The sequence below is a fragment of the Myotis daubentonii genome, chromosome 19 (genome assembly GCF_963259705.1).
Source record: "Myotis daubentonii chromosome 19, mMyoDau2.1, whole genome shotgun sequence".
NCBI classification, from domain to species: domain Eukaryota; kingdom Metazoa; phylum Chordata; class Mammalia; order Chiroptera; family Vespertilionidae; genus Myotis; species Myotis daubentonii.
The window spans coordinates 12,731,864-12,753,764 of NC_081858.1; the positions used below are offsets into that span (position 1 = coordinate 12,731,864).

A 21,901-nucleotide genomic window follows, 5' to 3' on the forward strand; every position below is an offset into this window, starting at 1 on the left:
AAAGTAAAGGGATAAGTTTTATCAAATTGAAAAAAGTAGAGGATCTCTTTGTGAAAACTTAAATTAACGCTGGCAGATTTAACTCTCACAGTACAGCCCATGGAATCCCAAGGGACCCTGGAACCCTCTGGGAGTCCATGAGATAAAAATTACATTGACAACAACAATAAGGAATTGTTTGGGGTGTTTTGTTCCCGGTGCTTTTTACAACGGATGAACTAAACAGACTTGGGGCTTTGTCTTGCTTTCCTTGCGGCAGGAGAACTTTGAGGTCTTTCTTGCATTTGAAGATTACAGCAATCACTCCCTGGTAGCAGAGCTCCGTGAACAGTACATCAAAGCTCAAGAAGTCGCGCAGGCAAAGCACAAACCCAGGGGCACTGCAGAGCCGGCGGCCAAGAAGAGCCTGAGCACCGAGTCCAAGCTGCACCGACAGGCCCTGGCCCTGCAGGTGTCCGAGCAAGAGCTGGAGGCGGAGCTGACCTTGAGGGCCCTGGGCGACGGGAAGGTGGGAACGGCGCTGAAAAAATGCAGGTGCGTCCAGCTCCGCACCCCACAGCTCCTCGGCGGGAGCATCTGCTTCGTTTACTTCCACGGTGGTCGGGGAGGGCCAGTGATACTTTCCTTTTCCACCACCGTGATTCTCGGTTTCTCACCCTGCGAGCCTATTTTGGGTTTCTGGGCCCGGAGGTGGTAGCATAGAAGACAACTGACTAACACTGCATAGTTAGGTAACCTCACCTTGCATCTGACAGCTAACAGTATCCTAAACAAGTTGAGGGAAAAAACGAACTAAAGACCATGAAGTCATTTTAAAAGTTGGTGGTGGTTGTATATTGATCCAAGAAAGACAAGTGCATTTACCTTCGATAAGTGTTCTAACTTCCAACTCTTCCTTTCTTCCGAAGAGACTTGTTTAAGTATCACTGCAACACGGACACTGGGCAGCTGCTGTTTCTGACGTGTCAGAAGCTTTGTCAGATGTTGGCTAATGACGTTCCGATGACGGCACCGGTGGGACTAAGCCTTCCTTCCGAAATACATGACCTCGCGTGCCAAGCTGCCACCATCTGCAGTCCAGGTGACAAGATTTGTCCTACACAGAGTTTGAGCTGTGGTTCATGTCCTACTTAGCTCCCAGACACTGCCCCTTTACATTGGGCATTGCGGTCACGAGAGAAGAGGTCGGCGTTATCTCCATTTTACAAAGGGATGGTTATGATCCATTCTCTGTGGGGATTCTTAAAACATCACCAAATAGTGACGATGTCATTTCGGACCATGGCGATGTTCACTTTCCTGGACTGTGAAATCCCTTGCCCCACCCCCAGACCTGGTCTTGCTCTCCAGCCAAGCTTAAGAAAACCTGTGACGTGTGTCAGGGTTATGTGGGAACCTCTCTACTTTGTGGCCTGCCTTAGAATTTTGAGTCGTGGTTGTTAACAGGTTGTCAGTATTCTAAATAAGTGAACTATTAGTTAATGATTTTTCTTGATTGTCTTTCAGATTTCCTCCTAGATGCTCTGGAACTGTGTAAATACACGCTAATGGCCGTCGAGCTTTCCAGACAGTGCCAGATGGACGACGGGGGGATCCTGATGAAAGTAAATGCTTTTGAATTTTCTCCTTAAGCCAAAGCTTCTGCCACTCCACACGCACCACCTTTAAGTCACATTCATCGTCTACACAAATACTGACTTGTCTCTTGTAGTTTCTTATTCTGGACCAGTGGGCATGAAGCCACTTCTCTTTTCCAGTCACATTTATTGCCTCTAATTTGCACAGTCTTAGGAAATATTGGGCCTCAGACAAGGCACCTCTGAGCATTGTCCTTATCTTAGGCTAACAGTTTAATTTAAAATGGCATTGTTGCCCTAGCCGGTTTTGCTCAGTGGATAGAGCGTCAGCCTGCAGACCGAAAGGTCCTGGGTTCAATTCCAGTCCAGGGCATATTGCAGACTTCTCCCTGGCCGGGGCCCTGGTCAGGAATGTGCAGGAAGCAACCAATCGATGTGTTTCTCTCACATCGATATTTCTCTCTGTCTTTCCCTCTTTCTTCCATTCTCTCTGAAAATCAATGGAAAAATATCCTCGGGTGAGAATTTAAAAAAAAAAATTAAATAAATAAACAAACATAAAATGGCATTGTCAGCCTGGCCAGTGTTGCTCAGTGGTTGAGCATCAACCTATGAACCAGGAGGCCACAGTTCAATTCCCGGTCAGGGCACATGCTCGGGTTGCGGGTCAGATCCCCAGTGGAGGGCGTGCAGGAGGCAGCTGATCAATGATTCTCTCTCATCATTGATGTTTCTATCTCTCTCCTTCTCCCTTTCTCTCTGAAATCAGTAAAAATATATTTTAAATAGTTATTAAAATAAAATGGCATTGTGATAAGCCATCGACCAGAAGGAACAGACTATGTAGTCATATTTGACCATCCAACTGCATTTGACTCTAATATCCCTGATTCTGGATTCTGCTTGGTGAGGATAGTTTTGTGTGCTTTGGAGTTTCCTTATGGGCATCTTTTCTGTGCAATTTGGTCTTCAGACTTCTTTTGGAACACACAAAGACCCATATGAAGAGTGGTCCTACAGCGACTTCTTCAGTGAGGATGGGATCGTTCTGGAGTCGCAGATGGTGCTCCCTGTGATTTACGAGCTGATCTCATCATTGGTCCCTCTAGCTGGTAAATCTCCTTCGTGGCCTTACTGTCTGTGTATCTCTGCTTTATTGACGGGAGTTTAAACTATAGAGGTTTGGAACTAGAACTACAACACAGTATGTAGACGAACCTCCGTGGCATCATGCTGAGCAAAAGAAGCCAGACACAAAAGAATGTCTCTGTGATGTGCATGTGTGCTCCACGGGAGAGTTATTTTCTTGATTTTTATTTAATTTATTCTCTTGTAGAAAGCAAGAGACATCCCCTGGATTCTACGAGTTTACCATACTGCTCCGTCAGTGAAGGTATTTGACATCAGAAATGCACGGCCTTTGTATGATGATTTTGTAAATATACCAATGTAGAAATTCCTTGGAATCCTGAATATGACTCTGACTTCATGTTCTTAATATAATTATTTATTTACTAGAGTCCCGGAGCATGAAATGCGTGCGTGGGTACGGTCCCTATGCCTGGCCTGCGATCAGGGCCATGATCAGGGCCATCTTCCCTGGCTGCCAGCAGCCAGCCCTGCCCCCACCTCCCCGTAGTTCCCGGTTCCCCATGGGGTGATCAGAGCCTGCCGGCTGGGGAGAGGGACCAAGAGGTTGGCCATTCCCGCCTGCTCACCGCCCCGCCTCCGCTGCGGGTCGCCCTCTGTGTGTTGGGCGACCGGCAGGGCGGGGGCCTTGGCCTGGTGCCGCCTGCATCCCCTGCCACCCACCCCCTGTTGGGCAATGAGAGCTTGCCGGCCGGGGAAAGGAACCAAGAGGTGGTCAGTGCACCTCATAGTGACTGGTCGAGCGATCATTCTGGTCGTTCTGCTGTTGGGTCAATTTGCTTATTACCCTTTTATTATATAGGATTCCTGTTACATTGTTATTCTTTCAAAGGGTCAGAAAACTATGTGATTAGCTTTATAGCCTTAAGTTTTTGAAGCTGTTCATAAATTTTGGTTTTCCTAGTGGAGAAATGGTTTCCTCAGGTAATGATTTAAGCATCTCAAAGTAGGCAGGTCACAATCAAAATACCTCATTATCTAGCGGACTTTAAGATTTTCTGGCGTAAATCAAACTTCATTGTTAACTCTCTCATTTACTAAGTTGGAGACCATTATCTGCAATGAGGAAGTAATTCTGTCCCTCAAAACAATTTCTAATAATATGATCTAATTTGTTTAAAAATACCTAAATATTAAAATACTTTTATCATTTCACAGGAGACAGCCTTACTTTTTTACCCTGTATAAATTCCATCTCCGCCCTGCTTCAGAGCCTGCAGGAATCGAGCCAGTGGGAGCTGGCCCTGAGATTTGTCGTTCTTTCATTTGGTACCTGTCTTCAGTACTCTGTGTCAAACTTCATGGATGCCAGTTTGAGTGAAAAGGTACAGTTCGAGAACAAATGCTTTGGGTGACTACAGACACAGAAACACTGCCAAACAAAGGCATTTGGGGTCCCCATTTTCCTATTGGGCTCTATAACAAGGAAATCAGTAATTCGTCAGATTTAAGAAACATTTGTTGAGTGTCCCTAAGATTCAGGTGGTGGTCAGATCCTTGCACACATTTCATATTCAATCTTTGCAACAACCCCAAGACTCTCCATTTTCCGCATGAGGAAACCTCCGAGGCCAGGGATCCCATGAGGCCAAAACTCTCGTCTGCTGTTCGTTCTGTTGTGGCCCAAACTATACTTATTACCTGACAGCATCGGGGAACAGATTCTAGAAGACCAACTGCCTGTTCGTAACTTGCCTTTGGAGCTGGTCTCAGGGGATTGCGATCATTGCTACTACTCTGTTGCTATTTATTAAATTACAACTCTTGAAAAATGAACTTCATTGAAGTCTAGCTTTCAAAATTAAAATGCACATGTTTGAAGTTTATCAGCCAGTTTATTTGCCTTGTCAACAACACCACAATCAAGATATAGGCTAAAAAGTAAAGATATAGACTCAAAGGTATAGACAGATTTAAGAATCTAGATATTTGAGCCCAGCCAGTATGGGTCAATGGTGAAGTGTTGACCTTAGAACCAGGAGGTCATGGTTCAATTCTCAGTCAGGGCACATGCCCAGCTTTTGGGCACAATCCCCAGTGTGGGGCATTCAGGAGGTAGCTAATCAATGATTCTCTCTCATCATTGATGTTTCTATCTCTCTCTCCCTTCCTCTCTGAAATCAATAAAAATGTATTTTAAAGAAAGAAAGGAAGGAAGAAAGAAAATCTAGATATTTGAAAAGGTTCCTTTTTGCCCTTTCCTAGTCAGTTCTCCCCCAGCCCCAGCTCTCTGTCATTATAGATTAATTGCCTGTGCTTTTTGCATATATTGATGAAAGTTTTCACAATGATGCATAGAAGTGGACCTAACAAGTTTTTGTTCTATTCTAAAAGCTGTTTGGAGAGGCCATGTTAGTTAATTCAAGGAAAGTTATGGTGGCATTGAAAGAGAAAGCCATTACGTTTGTCAGGGGAAATGCTACAACGCTGTTGCACAAAGTGAGTATTTGTTCTTGGTAAGCTCTTTTGTTTTTGGGTGTGTTTTTTTCTCTCTCTTCTGGTTGCTTCCGCTGTCTCAGGTTAAGAGTGAAGAGGGAGCCCAGACCACATGGCTCAGTGGTTGAGGTCACAGTTTGATTCCCGGTCAGGGCACATGCCCAGGTTGCAAGCTCGATGCCAGTGTGGGGCGTGCAGCAGACAGCCAATCAACGATTCTCTCTCATCATTGATGTTTCTATCTCTCTCTCCCATTCCCCTCCTCTGAAATCAATAAAAATGTATATATGTTTTAAAAAGAGTGAAGAGGGGGAGGGGATTTGAAGAAAGTGATGAGATAGTCATTCAAAAGAAAAGGTAAGGTTACTGTGCCATAAAGAACACAATCCTTTTTTTTGTTTGTTAATTCTCACCCAAGGATATTTTTTTATTGATTTTTAGAGAGAGTGGGAGGGAGGGAGAGAGAGACAGAGAAACATCGATGTGAGAGAGACACATCAATTTGGTTGTCTCCTGCATGCACTCTGACCAGGGCCAGGGATCGAGCCTGCAACTGAGGTTCATGCCCTTGACCAGAATCGAACCCAGGACGCTTCAGTCCGCAGGCCGATGCTCTATCCCCTGAGCTAAAACTGGCCAGTGCTAGAACACAATTCTTATAGTTGCTTTCCTTAAACTTATAATATTGATAAAGGATATTAAAACTAAACAAACACATTGGAACTGTGTTATAATAACTAACTTTGTGTGAAACGCTTGTTGTTTAATAGGGTCTATAATTAAGTTTAATGACGAGCTTTTAAAGCCCATTTTCTGTTTTGATTGTAAAGAATTTGCTTCTCTGGGTGCTTTCTTCCCATAGGTATTCAACTGTCGCCTGGTGGATCTTGCCTTGGCATTGAGTTACTGCACTCTCTTACCCCAAAAAGACGTGTTTGAAAGTCTCTGGAAGCTCATCGATAAAGCATGGCAGAATTACGACAAAATTTTGGTATGACCTGGGAGCGCACACCGTTAATACTTAAAATATTGAAGATTTAGCCCAGCCGGCATAGCTCAGTGGTTGGGCATCAATCTATGAACCAGAAGGTCACAGTTCGATTCCCAGTTAGGGCACATGCCCGGTTTGCAGGCTCAATCCCCAGTGTGGGCGTGCAGGAGGCAGCCAATCGATGATTCTCTTCATTGAGTTTCTATCTCTCTCTCCCTCTCCCTTCCTCTCTGAAATTAATAAAAATAGATTTTTAAAAAATATTGAAGATTTAGGGGGAAAAGAAGTTGGCTTTGCCATCAGATCTTAAGATTTCACAGAAGGAATGTCATACTACCTCACTTGGTTTCTACCAGCTTTTGCTTGACTAGTGGCACTTCGGTGAATGTATGCAGGTCCTAAGCATTGCTAAACCAAAAGAATTACAATGTTTTATTTCTTAAAATCTGTATGCAGCCATAGACCTCATTTCTTATGTTTACTCTAGTGTATTTTAATCCTTTGAGCTATGACCTTGTTCTTTTTTGTAGGACAAAGTTTAATAGATGCACATTTCTCTTTGATGTGTGTGTGTTTTAAAATTTGCCCTGGGGAAGGGGGAGTTGCTTTTGCAGGATAACTACAATTTGGTCTTATGAAGGAAAGCCAGGCTAAATTGATGGCATCATGCCAAAAGCTGAATGACCTGAATGTTGTATAAGCAATGACTGTGTACAGAGCATTATATAGCATGTCACATTATTAGCACAAAGAAAGGTTATGATTTTTATTGTTGGTTTTCATCTAAAAGGTGTTGGAACATATTCTGTGTGCAGTTGAATTTTACTTGTTTTCATTTTTTAGGCAATATCTCTGGTCGGCTCTCAGCTGGCCAGTCTCTATCATGAAACAGAAATGGAGCTCAGATTTCGTGAACTCAGTACTGATGCCCAGTGGGGTATTCGCCTTGGTAAACTTGGTGTAAGTATTCTCTGTGGTACCGAAAATTCCATACATTCTAGTATCTACCCCAGTGATGGCGAACCTATGACACGCGTGTCAGAGGTGACACGCGAACTCATTTTTTTGGTTGATTTTTCTTTGTTAAATGGCATTTAAATACATAAAATAAATATCAAAAATATAATTCTGTTTTACTGTGGTTGCAAATATCAAAAAATTTCTATATGTGACACGGCATCAGAGTTAAGTTAGGGTTTTTCAAAATGCTGACACGCCGAGCTCAAAAGGTTCACCATCACTGATCTACCCAGTTAGAAAACTTCAAAGATCTCATTCTTTACTTTTGGGGAGAGAAATATATATATATATATATATACATATATATACATATATATATATATATGTATATGTATATGTGTATATATATATATAATGTGTGTGTGTGTATCTATATATGGTGTATATGTATGTTTTATATGTGTGTACGTATATAATAAGTTATAATAAGTACACTCACTGGTGCTTTCAAAGAAGTAGAGGCCTTTTGTCTCATTTTCTTTTTTCTATATTTTTAAGGAAATTAAAAGAGGCTTGACATCATTTTCATCTGTTTACCTTTCTCATTTATAGGAATATGTCTAGCATTAATTGACATTTATACTATTTCAGGCCTAGCCTTTAGCCTTATACTTTTGTGCTGCTATTACTTGGTTTAAGATAATATTAAATGTATGTACAGGTGCAGTAAGCTTTAAGAACCCCAACTAGGGAAAAGTAAATGGCCCTTATTTTTACTTTTCAAACACAAACAAAATCCTGTTTTCTGTACTATAAATGTAAAATGTTTTATTTAATTTGCAAATAATTGACCTACCAAGAATGTAACCACTACAGAAATGGTATGTGTTTTGGGGTGTAACCCCTGTGCAGTCATGGGACTGGTTGTTGCTAACAACCAGACTTACCGATGAAGAGGCAAGGGTTAGTGTGACTGAGAGAGATTTAGGATCCACCGCAAAATATACCTAAAGTCTCCGAATGGTGGTCAAGTTGGGTAGTGTGCTAAAAAAACAAGTGGGGGAGTCTCAGAAAAATGCTTTTCTGTTAAAAAAAAAAAAGATAGTAAAAAGGCACAGCACAATGGTGCCCTTATTCTAATGCGTTTCAGTTAAGTGGAGTTTTTTGTTTTGCTCTTTTTATTTCTAGATTTCTTTTCAGCCGGTTTTCAGGCAACATTTTCTCACCAAGAAAGACCTCATTAAAGCTCTTGTGGAGAATACAGATATGGACACAAGCCTCCTTCTGGAATATTGCAGGTAACTCAAAGCTTGAATGGTATTTTTGCTGTTAGCCATACAAACTGTGGCAACCCTTACCGTGAGAACACAGTAGTAGGGATGGTTGTTACTGTGGTCCCCAGACCTCTGATGTTTCTCTCTCCCCCCCACTCCCGCCCCCCCAATTTGGGGGTCCAGCCCCAAACCCAGGCATGTACCCTGACTGGGAATCAAACCGTGACTTCCCGGTGGGTAGGCCAACACTCAGCCCCTGAGCCACACTGGTTAGGCACGATGTTTTCTTTTGCTCATCCTCAAACTGAATAAATCCAGGATTAAATCCTAAGATAACACCTTTTTAAGTGTTTTCCCAAACTCCCCTCATGATAGCATCACCTAGGACACATGATTTAAAAAATACAGATCCCTGGGCCCCTCCCTGGTGTTTCTCCAGCAGGTCTGGGCAAAGACCCAGGAGTCTGATCCTTAATAGGAGCTGCAGATGACTCCCACAGTCAGGGAAGTTTGGGAGTGTTCTTTTGAGCAATTAAACTTCTAACTCAGATCAATTTAGGAGCAAGGTAATCTTAAATAAAAAAATCAGTGAAAAGCAGGATTTAGGGAGAATTTTAAAACATGGTTTAATAAGTGAATAAAAAAAATTAAAGATTAAATGTTACTTACAGATAAAATTTACTGTGAGGAGTAGGAATAGATGATTGGTAATTTATATCTTAGATGTTTCTAATAGAATGACCTATTTCCTGGCACATTACTAGTTTCAAAGAGCTTTCACACATCTCTTAATTTTTATAGTTTTTATTGCATATTATCGTCAATTTACATATCTCTTGCCTAGATAGAATTCAGTCTCATCTTGAGCATGAATACCTTCAGTTTTAAGAAGAGCTGTGCACTCTCTCTGGTTCCAGAGACCCTGCTAATAGCCACAAAAATGATCTTGGACCACAGCCTTCCAGACATATTGGTCATTTGAGGGGTCCTGGTGCCAACAGGCCTCCCCAGGCCCCAATATGGCGGAAGAGCAAGAATAACCTTTGATCTTTTTTTAAAGGCAATAGTTAACTCCGGTGACAGGTAGATTAGCTGATTGATTATAAGACTGAACAACAGGCCCTAACCGGTTTGGCTCAGTGGATAGAGCATCGGCCTGCGGACTGAAAGGTCCCAGGTTCGATTCCGGTCAAGGGCATGTACCTTGGTTGCAGACACATCCCCAGTAGGAGGTGTGCAGGAGGCAGCTGGTCAATGTTTCTAACTCCCTATCCCTCTCCTTTCCTCTCTGTAAAAAATCAATAAAATATATTAAAAAAAAAAAAGACTGGACAGCAGGAGGGTTAGATTTCAGCAATAGGAGCAGGACTTAAGTTTTCCGAGATGTTTGTATGGAAACATGTGCATTTGCAGGGATTGGTGTGTAACCGACTACTTCTCTTAGCACCTTTCAGCTGAACTGTGATGCAGCTCTTCAGCTGTTCATTGAAACTCTGCTCCACAACACGAACGCCAGCCACAGCCAGGGGGACGCGAGCTCGGCCTCCGCAACACAGCAGCACGCCAGGCTCCTGGCCAAAGCCCTGGACATGGTGCCGTTACTGACGAGCTCCAAAGACCTGGTCATCAGCCTTAGCGGGATCCTCCATAAGGTAGGGTGTGGCGAAGTGAACGTGGTCATCAGCCTTAGCGGGGTCCTCCATAAGGTAGGGTGTGGCAAAGTGAACGTGGCCATCAGCCTTAGCGGGGTCCTCCATAAGGTAGGGTGTGGCGAAGCGAACGTGGTCATCAGCCTTAGCGGGATCCTCCATAAGGTAGGGTGTGGCAAAGTGAACGTGGCCATCAGCCTTAGCGGGGTCCTCCATAAGGTAGGGTGTGGCAAAGTGAACGTGGCCATCAGCCTTAGCGGGGTCCTCCATAAGGTAGGGTGTGGCGAAGCGAACGTGGTCATCAGCCTTAGCGGGATCCTCCATAAGGTAGGGTGTGGCGAAGTGAACGTGGCCTTCGTGGCATGCTCTCTAAGGGAGAGGCTGGTGGAAGGAGCACATCGGGTCATTTTAAATGCCCCTCTCCCCTTAATTAATTAGCTACATAGGGCCAAATTGGAAATGTAAGCCCTGCGTTATTTTAATGATTTTTACTTTTGAAGTAATTTTAGATTTTTAATATAGCTTAATACAGCAGTTTTTCTTTTTTTAAAAAGTAGATACAGCCTTTTTTTCAGATTTTAATAAATAGCACCTATCCTTTGAAAAACTAGAGAGAAAGGTATAAACCTAAAAAGTGAAAAATTTTAACCCTACTTCCATAGATAAAAATGTTAATAGCTTGGTGACTATCTTACACTAAATATATTATCCTGTTACTCTCTTTTTTCACTTACTATATTGTTATTAAATGTCAGTAAATCTCCATCTATCTCATTTTTGACAAATACATATTTGTTATTCCACAATAGGAATGAAATCTGTGTTTTATCAGGCCTTTATAGATGAACGTTTAAATTATTTGTAAATTTTTTTTTAGTATAAATTGTTACAATGAATATCTTCATGCATACATGTTTGCCTTCTTGTTTAATTATTTTTGTTAGGAGATCTGAGAGTTGGAATTTTTAGGTCAAGAGGTAGTTTGGTGGTGGGATGAAGTTCGAAGGAAGGGGAAATAAGATTCTAAGAAATACTTCAGTTTTATATTTTGCTTGCACTTCAGCCAAAAATTATATATAACTTGCTCAAAGTTTCTAGGTACCATAGAGATCATCTTCCCACTTTGTTCAGTGTTATTCGTGTGCCTTGGGTTGGCATTTAAAAAATGAAGAAAAAAAAACTAATGATGTGTAAGTAGGAACAAAGAACAAAGAGAATATTCCCTTTTAATAAACATATAGATGCCACCCAATTAATTATTCATGTCTGTATATGATTAGAGATGGAATGGAACCCTTGGAGACATTTGCTTAGAGGCCACACTCTAGTTATGTCATTTCCAAGAAAAGGTCAGTTTCCTTCTATTCTAATTTTCCCATCATAAATGGAAGAAATAGAATTTTAATTTTAAAATCTTTCAAAATTATAAAATTTTAATATGTTTATCTTTTTAGGGTTTTAGGCCTGTACGAATCTCTTTCTTTATTAAAACAACGTTGCTTTATCCAGCTTTTTAAAAAAGGCATTTTGAGACATTTTAAAGCATGTATGTTTATCCTAACAGAACTAATTTTAGAAGTGAGAAAATGTTTTTTTAAAGAATAATCTAATTTACCATTGCTGTGCACTGAGATTTTGTATTTGCAGTCTCTGTACTAATGAACATAACTGAATAAAACCAACTACCAGCCAGGTACCATCCTCTCAGGTTTTGATATATTTTTGTTTTTATATAGTTGGATCCCTATGACTATGAAATGGTTGAAGTTGTCCTGAAAGTTATCGAAAGAGCCGATGAAAAAATAACCAACATTAATATTAACCAGGTATAATAAATATATTTTTTAATTACCTTTTTATTTTTATTTGGATCCTTAAAAAATTAGTTATCCGATGTCTTACTGGGCGGTCTTTTGAGGTTCCTTAAAACTCCACATTTTATTCTAGTTCCTTTTCTTTAAAAGGGATACAGAAATAAAAAGTTTTTCGTGTTTCCCATATTTTTATCATTTACCTTAATTCAGTTTTTGCTGTCCTGAGGCTATTTAAATCTAAGAGACCGAAGTCAGTAACAGACTGATTTGGAAAAATTAAGGCAAAACTATTTGTTATGGCGGGGGGTAGGTCATGTATGTGGTACCTACATTTGAGTCAGCTTTTCTCTATTAGTAGGTAGGTCTAGGACTCACTCATTCTATTTCTGTACTTTCAGTAACTTCTTAGTTTTTTTTTTCTGAATGTTGATCATAGAAGCTTTTATATCTTCTTTTTAAATTGGATTTTTTTAAAAATTAGAATGAGTTGATTCAAAAGGTAGTTTATATAAGTCTGAGAAATATGAGATCTGAACCAAAGAGAAGTAAAGGATATAGAGGATTACTTTTAGATCTACTGCCTCTATATTTAAAATGAAATCAAGTGTTTTGGAGATAGCTCTCAAACTATTTGAAGAGAGCGTAGGGAACACTCTCCTTTACCAAACATCCTACCAGCAACAGGGTTCCATGGATTTACATGGTGTAATTTTTTTCATGACCATATTAAATATGGTTTAGAACAGTGATGGTGAACTTATGACACGCGTGTCAGGTGACACGCAAACTCATTTTTTTGGTTGATTTTTCTTTGTTAAATGGCATTTAAATATATAAAATAAATATCAAAAATATAAATCTTTGTTTTACTATGGTTGCAAATATCAAAAAATTTCTATATGTGACACAGCACCAGAGTTAAGTTAGGGTTTTTCAAAATGCTGACAGGCCGAGCTCAAAAGGTTCGCCATCACTAGTTTAGAAGAATAACATTAAAGGTAAAACTACAAAAGATTTCCATCATCTTGATGAAAACAGTACAATCTCAGAAACAGAAATCTATGATGGTATAGAGTTAGGTGATTTTTTTTTTTTTAAATTTCAGAGAGGGAGGGAAGGGGTGTGGGGGAGAAATATCAGTGATGAGAGAGAATCATTGATCAGCTGCCGCCTGCATGCCCCTCACTGGGACCAAGCCCGCAATGAAACCAGGACCTCCTAGTTCATACATAGGTTGACATTCAAACCACTGAGCTACACCGGCCAGTCAAGAGGTAAATGATTTTAAAACCACTTAGGGTTAATTTAATCTCAAAGGAAAATGTTTTTTCTTGTGATACAGGCCTTGAGTCTTCTAAAGCACCTGAAGTCCTACAGGAGAATTTCCCCCCCAGTGGACCTCGAGTATCAGTATATGTTGGAGCATGTGATAACGTTGCCATCGGCCGCCCAAACCAGACTGCCTTTTCACCTAATATTTTTTGGCACAGCACAGAACTTCTGGAAAATCCTCTGTATGTTCTTTAACTTCTTACGAATTTCACTGAGTAGCCAACATTTTCTTCTTAAGCCAATCCCACCGTCCTTGTTTCCTTTCCAGCCACGGAGCTCAGTGAGGAGTCCTTCCCGACACTGCTGCTCATTTCCAAGCTGATGAAGGTAACAGGTGCCAGCTCTGTAAGGCGTTTCCTTGCCCTTTCGTTAGTCGGAGCCTGCGGGGAGGACTTTGTGCTGCTTTCTGTCACCCATCAACCAGCCTTAACTTTTCTTTTTTTCTTCTTTGAAGTTTTCTTTGGACACTCTGTATGTGTCTGTCGCCAAGCATGTCTTTGAAAAAAAACTGAAGCCAAAACTAGTGAAGTCACCACAAGCGAAGTCCTCAACATTGATTAACAAGGAAATAACCAAGATTGCTCAGACCATCGAATCCTACTTACTGTCGATAGTCAACCCAGAGTGGGCGGTAGCTATTGCCTTCAGTCTTGCCCAGGATATCCCAGAAGGTAGGGGTTCTTCCTTTAACTGCCCTTAGAATGGCCAGCTGTGTTGCTTTGTGAACTTTCAGTAAAAAAACAAAACAAAACTATGTTTATAGCTTTGAGGAGAAGCAATATGATAATTCAAAAAAGTATGTGCCCTCTCTCTTCACTTGTTTTACTGCTGGATGTTAAAAAGGCCCCAGTCGGGGAAGTAAGGCTCCTTGCTGCTTGCTCAGGGCGTGTGGATACAGGCTCCACCTCGACGGTGGGAATATGAATTGATGCTTAACTTCCCACTATCCAGTCATACTTCCAATAATGAGTCCTTAGATAGTCTCACCTAATCAAACAGGTACACAAACACAAGTACTCGTTGCCATGGTTTTTTGTTGTAACAAAAGTTGAAAAAAACTAATTTTAAAAAATGTTCATCGATCAGAAAGTGGTTTAAAAAACAGAGCACATTCTTAGGATAGAGTGCTATGTAGTTGATTTGGAAAGATGTCCAAATGTTATATATGTATACATATATTTTTTCCTTTTTATTGAATTTATTGGGGTGACACTGGATAACAAAATTATACAGATTTCATGTGCACAATTCCACATCACATCATCTGTACACTGTATTGTGTGTTCACCCCAAGTCAACTCTCTTTCCATCCCCATTAATCCCTCCCATACTCTTCCCCACCTCTCCCTAGCCCCTCCGCCTCGAACAATCACCACACTGTTGTCTGTGCCCATAAGTTTTTCTTTAAAATTTTTTACTCAATCCCTCGATCCCCCAACTCCACGCCCTCCCCCCCTCCCAGACAGTTGTCAGCCTGGTCTCTATCTGTGAGTCTCTCTAGTTTGCATGTTAGTTTATTGTGTTCATTAGATTCCAGAAATGAGTGAGATCATGTGGCGCTTGTCTTTCTCTGACTGGCTTATTTCACTTAGCATAATGCACTCCAGATCCAGCCACGCTGTCGCAAAGGGCCAAGATGTATATTAAGTGAGAACAGAAAATTGTACTATGTGTATGATCTTATCCCTTTTGGGTTAAAATGTGCATGCGCCCACACAGGAGACTTGGGAGGAACATAAGAAATAGAAATGGAAGCTGAAGAAGGGGCCTCCGGGTTTGCTTCCTAGTTGGCACGTTTCTGTCCTGTTTAGGTTGTTCTTTACTGTGAGCATGCATTTTTATAACTAAAAAAAAAAAACTTGCTAATTTGATTAAAATACATTGTTTTGAAAGGATTAAGATCTGCTCTCTTCTTTATCTTTTCAGGTTCCTTCAAGATGTCCACTTTGAAATTCTGCCTGTATTTAACTGAGAAATGGCTACAGAATATCCCACCTAAGGTGTGTCTGAACGCTAAAATCGAAGGCTCCTCTTTCTTTTTTATTTAAATTGTGCGCACCTCGCATGCCTCCTCATCCTGCCCTGGTGGTAAGCTTTTCCCAGGGTTTCCCAAGGTTGGGTGCCTAAAATGGAAAAAGAGATTGAGGCCTTTGTATTGGATCCTTAAGGATGTAACTAAGGCAGGGCCCTCCCTCCCAGGATTGGTAAATAGGCTATTCTGTGTCTCCCTTGAGATTTAGAAAGCCAGCGTTTCTCTGTGCTTGGGAATTTTTAAAGGATGAAACGCGTGAGAAAGCCGAGGCTTTGTTGAAGAAGCTCCACATTCAGTACCGGCGATCAGGCACAGAGGCCGTGCTCATAGCCCACAAGCTGAACACAGCCGAGTATCTAAGGGTGATTGGAAAACCAGCACACCTCATCGTCAGTCTGTATGAACACCCTAGCATCAACCTCAGAATTCAGAATGCCTCTGGCAAGGACTATCCCGGTGAGGACAGCACCCTTGCTATCTTGTTGTTCAAGGAGAGCTATCATTTTGATTCCAAGTTCTCTTGCATTGAGAATGTGGACTTTTCTTTTTTTAATTCTTTATCTTGAATATTTTAGATATTCACGCAGCAGCTAAAGAAATAGCCGAAGTCAATGAAATTAATCTGGAAAAAGTGTGGGACATGTTGCTGAAAAAATGGCTGTGCCCATCCACAAAACCTGGCGAAGTAAGTTTGTCCTCAAGAGTATCTTTCATATCTGTTGTCTCACACTGGGAGAACCTTCTAATTAGGAGCACAGAATCTTTTTTTTTTTTTTTTAATATATTCTATTGATTTTTCACAGAGAGGGAGGGAGAGAGACAGAAAGTCAGAAACATCGACGAGAGAGAAACATCGATCAGCTGCCCCCTGCGCATCCCCCACTGGGGATGTGCCCGCAACCCAGGTACATGCCCCCGACCGGAATCGAACCTGGGACCCCTCAGTCCGCAGGCCGACGCTCCATCCACTGAGCCAAACCGGCTTTGGCAGGAGCACAGAATCTTAAAAGAAGAAACCTTTGTTCAGTTTAGTACCTCCTATTATCTGATGAGTTTTAATGACGTTGTTTACTTTTTTAAAAATATGTGTATTTTTTATTATTTTTTATTTTTTTATTGCTTAAAGTATTACAAAGGGTATTACATATGTGTCCATTTTTTCCCCCCGCCCTAGACAGTCCCCTAGCCTCCCCTATCCCCCAGTGTCTTATGTCCATTGGTTATGCTTATATGCATGCATACAAGTCCTTTAGTTGATCTCTTACCCCCCTACCTCCTGCCCCCCCAAAAATATGTGTATTTTTAATGATTTCAGAGAGAAAGGGAGATAGGTTAAAATAAAATCAGTGATGAGAGAGAATCATTGATTGGCAGCCTCCTGCACGCCCCACATTGGGGATCGAGCGCACAACCCGGGCATGTGCCCTGGTTGGGAATCGAGCCGTGACCTCCTGGTTCATAGGTGGATGCTCAACCACTGAGCCACACCGGCTGGGCCACTTTTTCTTTTAGCTTAAATATTGTTTTGCAACTATTTTACCTTTCAACTGGTGATTCCAGGTGAATATAGGTATAAAAGAAATGGCCTGCTCTTACACTCAGATTCATGGATTTACTTTATTCTGAAGTAATTTCAATCATACAGAAAAGTTGCAGTGGTATGAAAGAATTCCTGTCTATCCCTCACCCAGCTCCATCAGAGTTCAACGTTTTGCCATGTTTGCTTTATTACTCTCCCCATAATGTATATATTCATAATATTTTTCTGAACCATTTGAGAGTAAATTGCGTACGTCTTCCCCCTTTACCCTTTAATAGTTACGAGCACATTTCCTAAGAACAAGGCTTTTCTCTTACTTAACCACAGTATAATTATCAAAGTCAGATAATTTAATATTGACATAATACTGATACAACACAAACAGACTTGAATCTATAGTCCATGTTATAATTTAACCATTTGTCCCAATAATGTTCTTTATAGCAAGTTTTCCTCCTGGGACCAGGATCAAGTTCAGGATTATGTGCAACATTTATTTGTTACATTTCTAATCTCTTTTAATCTAGAACAGTTCCATAACTTTTCCTTGTTGTTGGTGACACTGACATTTTTAAAGAAAAGAATCCAGTTATTTCCTAAGCTGCTCCTCAATTTGGATTTGTATAATGTCTTCTCATTATAAGATTCGAATTATGCATTTTGGGCCAGAGTACTACCTAAGCGATACTGTGTCCTTCTCAGGGTATGAGATTTGGCCCAGATGTCTGTTTGCCCTAATAGGTGAGGTTAGTTTACTTAACCTTGGCTAGACCATCAGCCTATGGACTGAAGGGTTCCGGGTTCGATTCTGGTCAAGGGCACATACCCAGGTTGCGGACTTGATTCCCAGTGGGGGACGTGCAGGAGGCAGCTGATCAATGATTCTCATCATTGATGTTTCTATCTCGCTCTCCCTCTCTCTTCCTCTCTGAAATCAATGAAAATATTTTTTTAAAATAAAGTGTAACAGGAATAAACCTATTTTTTAAAAAAATTAGATACCTTAGTGAAAATATTGTCTATTTCTCTATTACACAGTTACTATGTTTCCTTTTGTAATTATTAGAGGGAGGTACTTTGAAACAGTATATTTTGTTTCTCTTCAAACTCCTCCCCCACAACGCATATGCCCCAATTTGACATCTATTGATAATTCTTTTTTTACGATTTATCTTTGTTTTTGAAAGTATTACAAATGTCCTCTTCCCCCACCCCATAGACTCCCGCCACCTCACTCCGCCTCTTCCCCAGGCCTTCACCGCACTGTTGTCTGTGTCCATGAATTCTCACTTGAACCTATATTAACTCTGACGGACACTGTTTTGGAAGGATGCAGGCCAGTTTGGTTTGTAAAGTTCTTATCGTGGGTTTGCCAATGTCAGTTTTTTTAGAAATAATATCATTAAATCTAAATTTATGGAGGGATTCAGCAATCCAAATGCAGAAATGTCTGTATTGTTTCCTCTAAGTATTTACCAAGAACAAAATCTGTGCTTCAGGGGCACAGAGGAGTCAGAGGCACATATAGGCCCTTCAGAGTGCAGCGTTGACTCAGGAACCAGAATGGTTTAACCTACACATTTGGAGTTCTAAACCGAAAAGTTCCTCAAGGCCAGGAACTTGGTTCGAACACAGCACCTAAAACATTGCTTTGTAAATCCCATGAAAATATACTGAATTAGTGAGCGACTCGTTTGAAATTACCCAATGGCTGTAGCTTCAGGAGGACGGGAGGGTAGGCTTTGTTTACTCAGGGAGCCCATGTGCCCAGAACGGTGCCTGGCACCTAGTGAGTGCTCAGTAAATATTTTCTTTCCTTTTTTTGGTATAATGCTTTATTATTGAAAGTAGTATACATGTCTCCTTTTTCCCCCCTCGACCCCCTCCAACGCCCCCTCCCCCCCGCCACACACACACACATCTGGCTCCCCCCCACCAGACCTCACTGCCCCATGGTCTGTGCCCATGGGCCATGCATATATATGCAAATATTTTCTTGACTGAATGAATGTTAGTAAACCCATTTTCTAAGCAAGAAAAAATAGTGAATTGTACTGAAATTTCTTGCATGTAGACAATTTTTTATTGGGTTTTTCATCTAATAGATTTTCCATAATTTTATCTAGCTCAACAAACTTTATTAAGTCTTGACTTTTTTTTCTCCTTTTTTACTTTCTCAAAGAACCCATCAGAAATATTTGAACTTCAAGAAGATGAAGCACTGCGAAGGTATTCTTTCTTTGCTTATATTGACCCATATCCTCTTGCCCAGTCGGAATCTTACTAGTAAATTTGTCAGAGGTCAGTTTTGAAAACCCTTTCCTGATAGAGCTTGGATCAGTCTCTGCGAAGAATCAGTTCTTTGATATATGGCTGTGAGCAGGTATAGGTATCTGCAGCGCAATAAATAAGCAGCAGCCAAGATTCAGAATTTCTGAACCTTCAACGAGTTCCTACTAATGTCGAGGCCTCTTAGAACACCTTTAGCAGAGACTGCGCCTCAGGCCAAGGAAAACTTCCAATTCGCCGAGACCTAGGCCCAAGCCCCCTTTATGTTCTCTCCGCCTGGTGAGCTGGGTTGGCTCAGCCGTGGGCCACCAGGGTTTCTTCTCCCTTCCAACCTGAGACAGACCAGAGAAGGCACATCGGTCTCACCCAGTGCTCAGTCTGATTGGTCACGACTTGCTCTCCTGGGAAGACTCTCTGGGCCGGAATCAGAAAGAATGTGGTAGCCCATTAGCGCTGCGTGGCCCAGGCGTGGGCGTGGGAGAGGGCGTGGTGACACACAGCTAGCTTTCTGCCATTCCTGGTCTAGGCCACAAGTAGGTCAGGTCCCTCAGGAAGCCCTGCATCAGCCCTGGAGATCTGAGAGAGGACGTGGAAGGACAAGCCCAAGGAAAGAATCTCTCCTGGTTCGGACAGAGCTGGCCTGCCCCCCTCGTGGCCTCCTTGCCTCTGGACTTCACTGAGTGCTTGCATAGTGTTGGGGGTGGAGGCACCTTTGGCTAAGCATGAGGCAGGTCCTAGGATGTCTGACTAAATCAGCCACAGGGAAGTCGTGGAAACAACTCGGAGAGAGAATCCCTAGAAAGGAGCCCAAAAGGGATTTTTCCTTCATGCCAATTGCATAACTTCCAGCCTTTTCCCACTGAAAGCTCCACGCCCCCTACACCCGCCCAGTACGCCGGTGCCACTGATCCCATCCTGTGACTGAAAACAAAATCGTCCATGTGCAGTAGTTGGTGTATTTTGCAGCTATGGTTTGTGTTAATTTCTTACATAGAATTTAAATGATCAGAGATCATCTAGCCATTTGATGGATGAGAAGACTGTTTATTGTGTTATCATCTAGGTAAAAGGGAAAGTAAAAATGGCCTTGACTCATAACCCTTCAGATCTCTGTTTGGGATGCCTAATGACTTTCTCTGTGTATCTAAATATAACAACTTTTAAACAACTATTTTCAGAGTCCTGTATCTCCTCCAGTCTCGTCCGATTGATTATAGTTCAAGAATGCTGTTTATATTTGCAACATCAGCTACAACTGTAAGTCCTGGGAACTTAGTCAAAACTCATGTCCTGCATCTCAGCCTAATATTTTTCTCTGCATACTTGCCATGCTCGATATCATTAACAGGCGATTAAGATAATGCTCACTTGTGTACTTATTCAAAGTATGCCTTACTTTGTAACATCTGCCAAACTCCGTGTAGTGCTGGTTCCCACAGGTTATCTACACGCACGGTTGCTAACCCCCTGGTTGGTCAGCATTCCTGATAGCAAGGGGCCAACCAGAGAAAACTCCACCCTGGCCTCGGGGCCCTGCGCAGCCGAACTTCCGGCTTCCCCTCCAGTCACCACTGAATTTGAGCTGAAACGACCCATCCCTTTTGCTTCTCCTAAAGGCAGCAGGGCCTCTTTGCTTTCAGGCTTGAGCATGTAGAAATGTGCGGAGGCCATTGGACCCCAGGGAGACAAAGGTGTGGCTAGAAGGATAGGAGAAAGGAGAGGACCCCAGGAAGACAAAGATGTGGCTAGAAGGATAGGAGAAAGGAGAGGACCCCAGGAAGACAAAGGTGTGGCTAGAAGGATAGGAGGAAGGAGAGGGGGAAAGTGTGAGAAGCTGAGGGTGTGTCCTTGACAGTGAGAGGGAATTTTCCCCTTTTTTCATGCATAGCAGTTATTATTTCAGGTAAAAATGGCTTTCCAGGAAAAGTGGCTCACGCTTTCCCCTGAAAAAACCATCACGCTGCAGTATGCCTGGCGCACACTTCCTATTTTGTCAGACAGAATATTCATGAGTACATTTTAATTAATTAATATTCAAATGTGAGCTCTTAATCTATTCAAGAGTTGGGGTTTAATCAGATTAATTTTTACTGCTCCATCCAACCCTCTTGAGTGGAGGTCATCGCTCATGTTCAGTGCTGCCACTGCAGGCTGTCGCCACAGGGGGGCGTCCCTTCCTTGATTTGAACCAGCAGTGTTATTAGGAGAACAGCTTTGACCATTCCCTCCTGAATGAGTTTGAGGAACACTCCTCAGGGTTCCATGGACCACACTTTGCCAACTACTGACTCCCTCAGAACGGAGATTGACTTTAAATGTTTTTAAAATGATGTTGCTTGTGTTACCTGAGTTTTGACTCCGGCACAGCATGCAAACATGCAACTCCCCAAACATGTTTGGTTTTACAGACATTAGATATGGGTCAGTTAACCTTTGCCCACAGAACACGGGCTCTTCAGTGTCTCCTGTATTTGGCTGACAAGGAAACTATAGAATCGCTCTTCAAAAAGCCCATCGCAGAAGTCAAGTAAGTAGACTTTTTAAATCGCGTTAAGAAATAGGCAACAACAAGAAGAAACAGCAGCAGGTCGTTGTTTGGGAGGGTAGCTGGCAGGGCATTAGCGAGGCGTGGAAACGGACCTTGGGTGTCCTTGACATGGTGGCAACAGGGAAACAGGCCTGTGAGAAGCTCTCCTTCCCCTCGCTCCTGTGAGACCTTTAGACACTGAATGTTTTCTGCCTCTTGCTCAAACTGATGTCTTCCTAATATATTCAGTGGATCTTTTCAGAAACCTAGAATAGGCATTTAAAAACAAACAGGCCTAATTTATCCAGATGGTGGCTTTTATTTTAAGTGT

At 41.8% G+C, this 21,901-nt stretch overlaps 1 protein-coding gene across 2 annotated transcripts in view; it reads left to right on the forward strand.

Moving 5' to 3' along the window:
* The window catches only part of KNTC1 (kinetochore associated 1), a 64,266-nt gene that overhangs the window by 35,117 nt on the left and 7,248 nt on the right, over positions 1-21,901 (forward strand). For both annotated transcript variants that reach the window (XM_059677036.1, XM_059677037.1), the window contains exons 34-54: positions 260-534; positions 909-1,081; positions 1,507-1,604; positions 2,551-2,689; positions 2,914-2,970; positions 3,885-4,051; positions 5,061-5,165; positions 6,025-6,153; positions 6,997-7,113; positions 8,302-8,411; positions 9,832-10,039; positions 11,773-11,862; positions 13,193-13,364; positions 13,451-13,509; positions 13,637-13,853; positions 15,109-15,182; positions 15,460-15,670; positions 15,790-15,899; positions 18,937-18,983; positions 20,222-20,300; positions 21,452-21,570. In XM_059677036.1, coding sequence (XP_059533019.1) covers positions 260-534; positions 909-1,081; positions 1,507-1,604; positions 2,551-2,689; positions 2,914-2,970; positions 3,885-4,051; positions 5,061-5,165; positions 6,025-6,153; positions 6,997-7,113; positions 8,302-8,411; positions 9,832-10,039; positions 11,773-11,862; positions 13,193-13,364; positions 13,451-13,509; positions 13,637-13,853; positions 15,109-15,182; positions 15,460-15,670; positions 15,790-15,899; positions 18,937-18,983; positions 20,222-20,300; positions 21,452-21,570 — 2,756 coding nt within the window. The remainder of the gene's footprint in view (positions 1-259; positions 535-908; positions 1,082-1,506; positions 1,605-2,550; positions 2,690-2,913; positions 2,971-3,884; positions 4,052-5,060; positions 5,166-6,024; positions 6,154-6,996; positions 7,114-8,301; positions 8,412-9,831; positions 10,040-11,772; positions 11,863-13,192; positions 13,365-13,450; positions 13,510-13,636; positions 13,854-15,108; positions 15,183-15,459; positions 15,671-15,789; positions 15,900-18,936; positions 18,984-20,221; positions 20,301-21,451; positions 21,571-21,901) is intronic.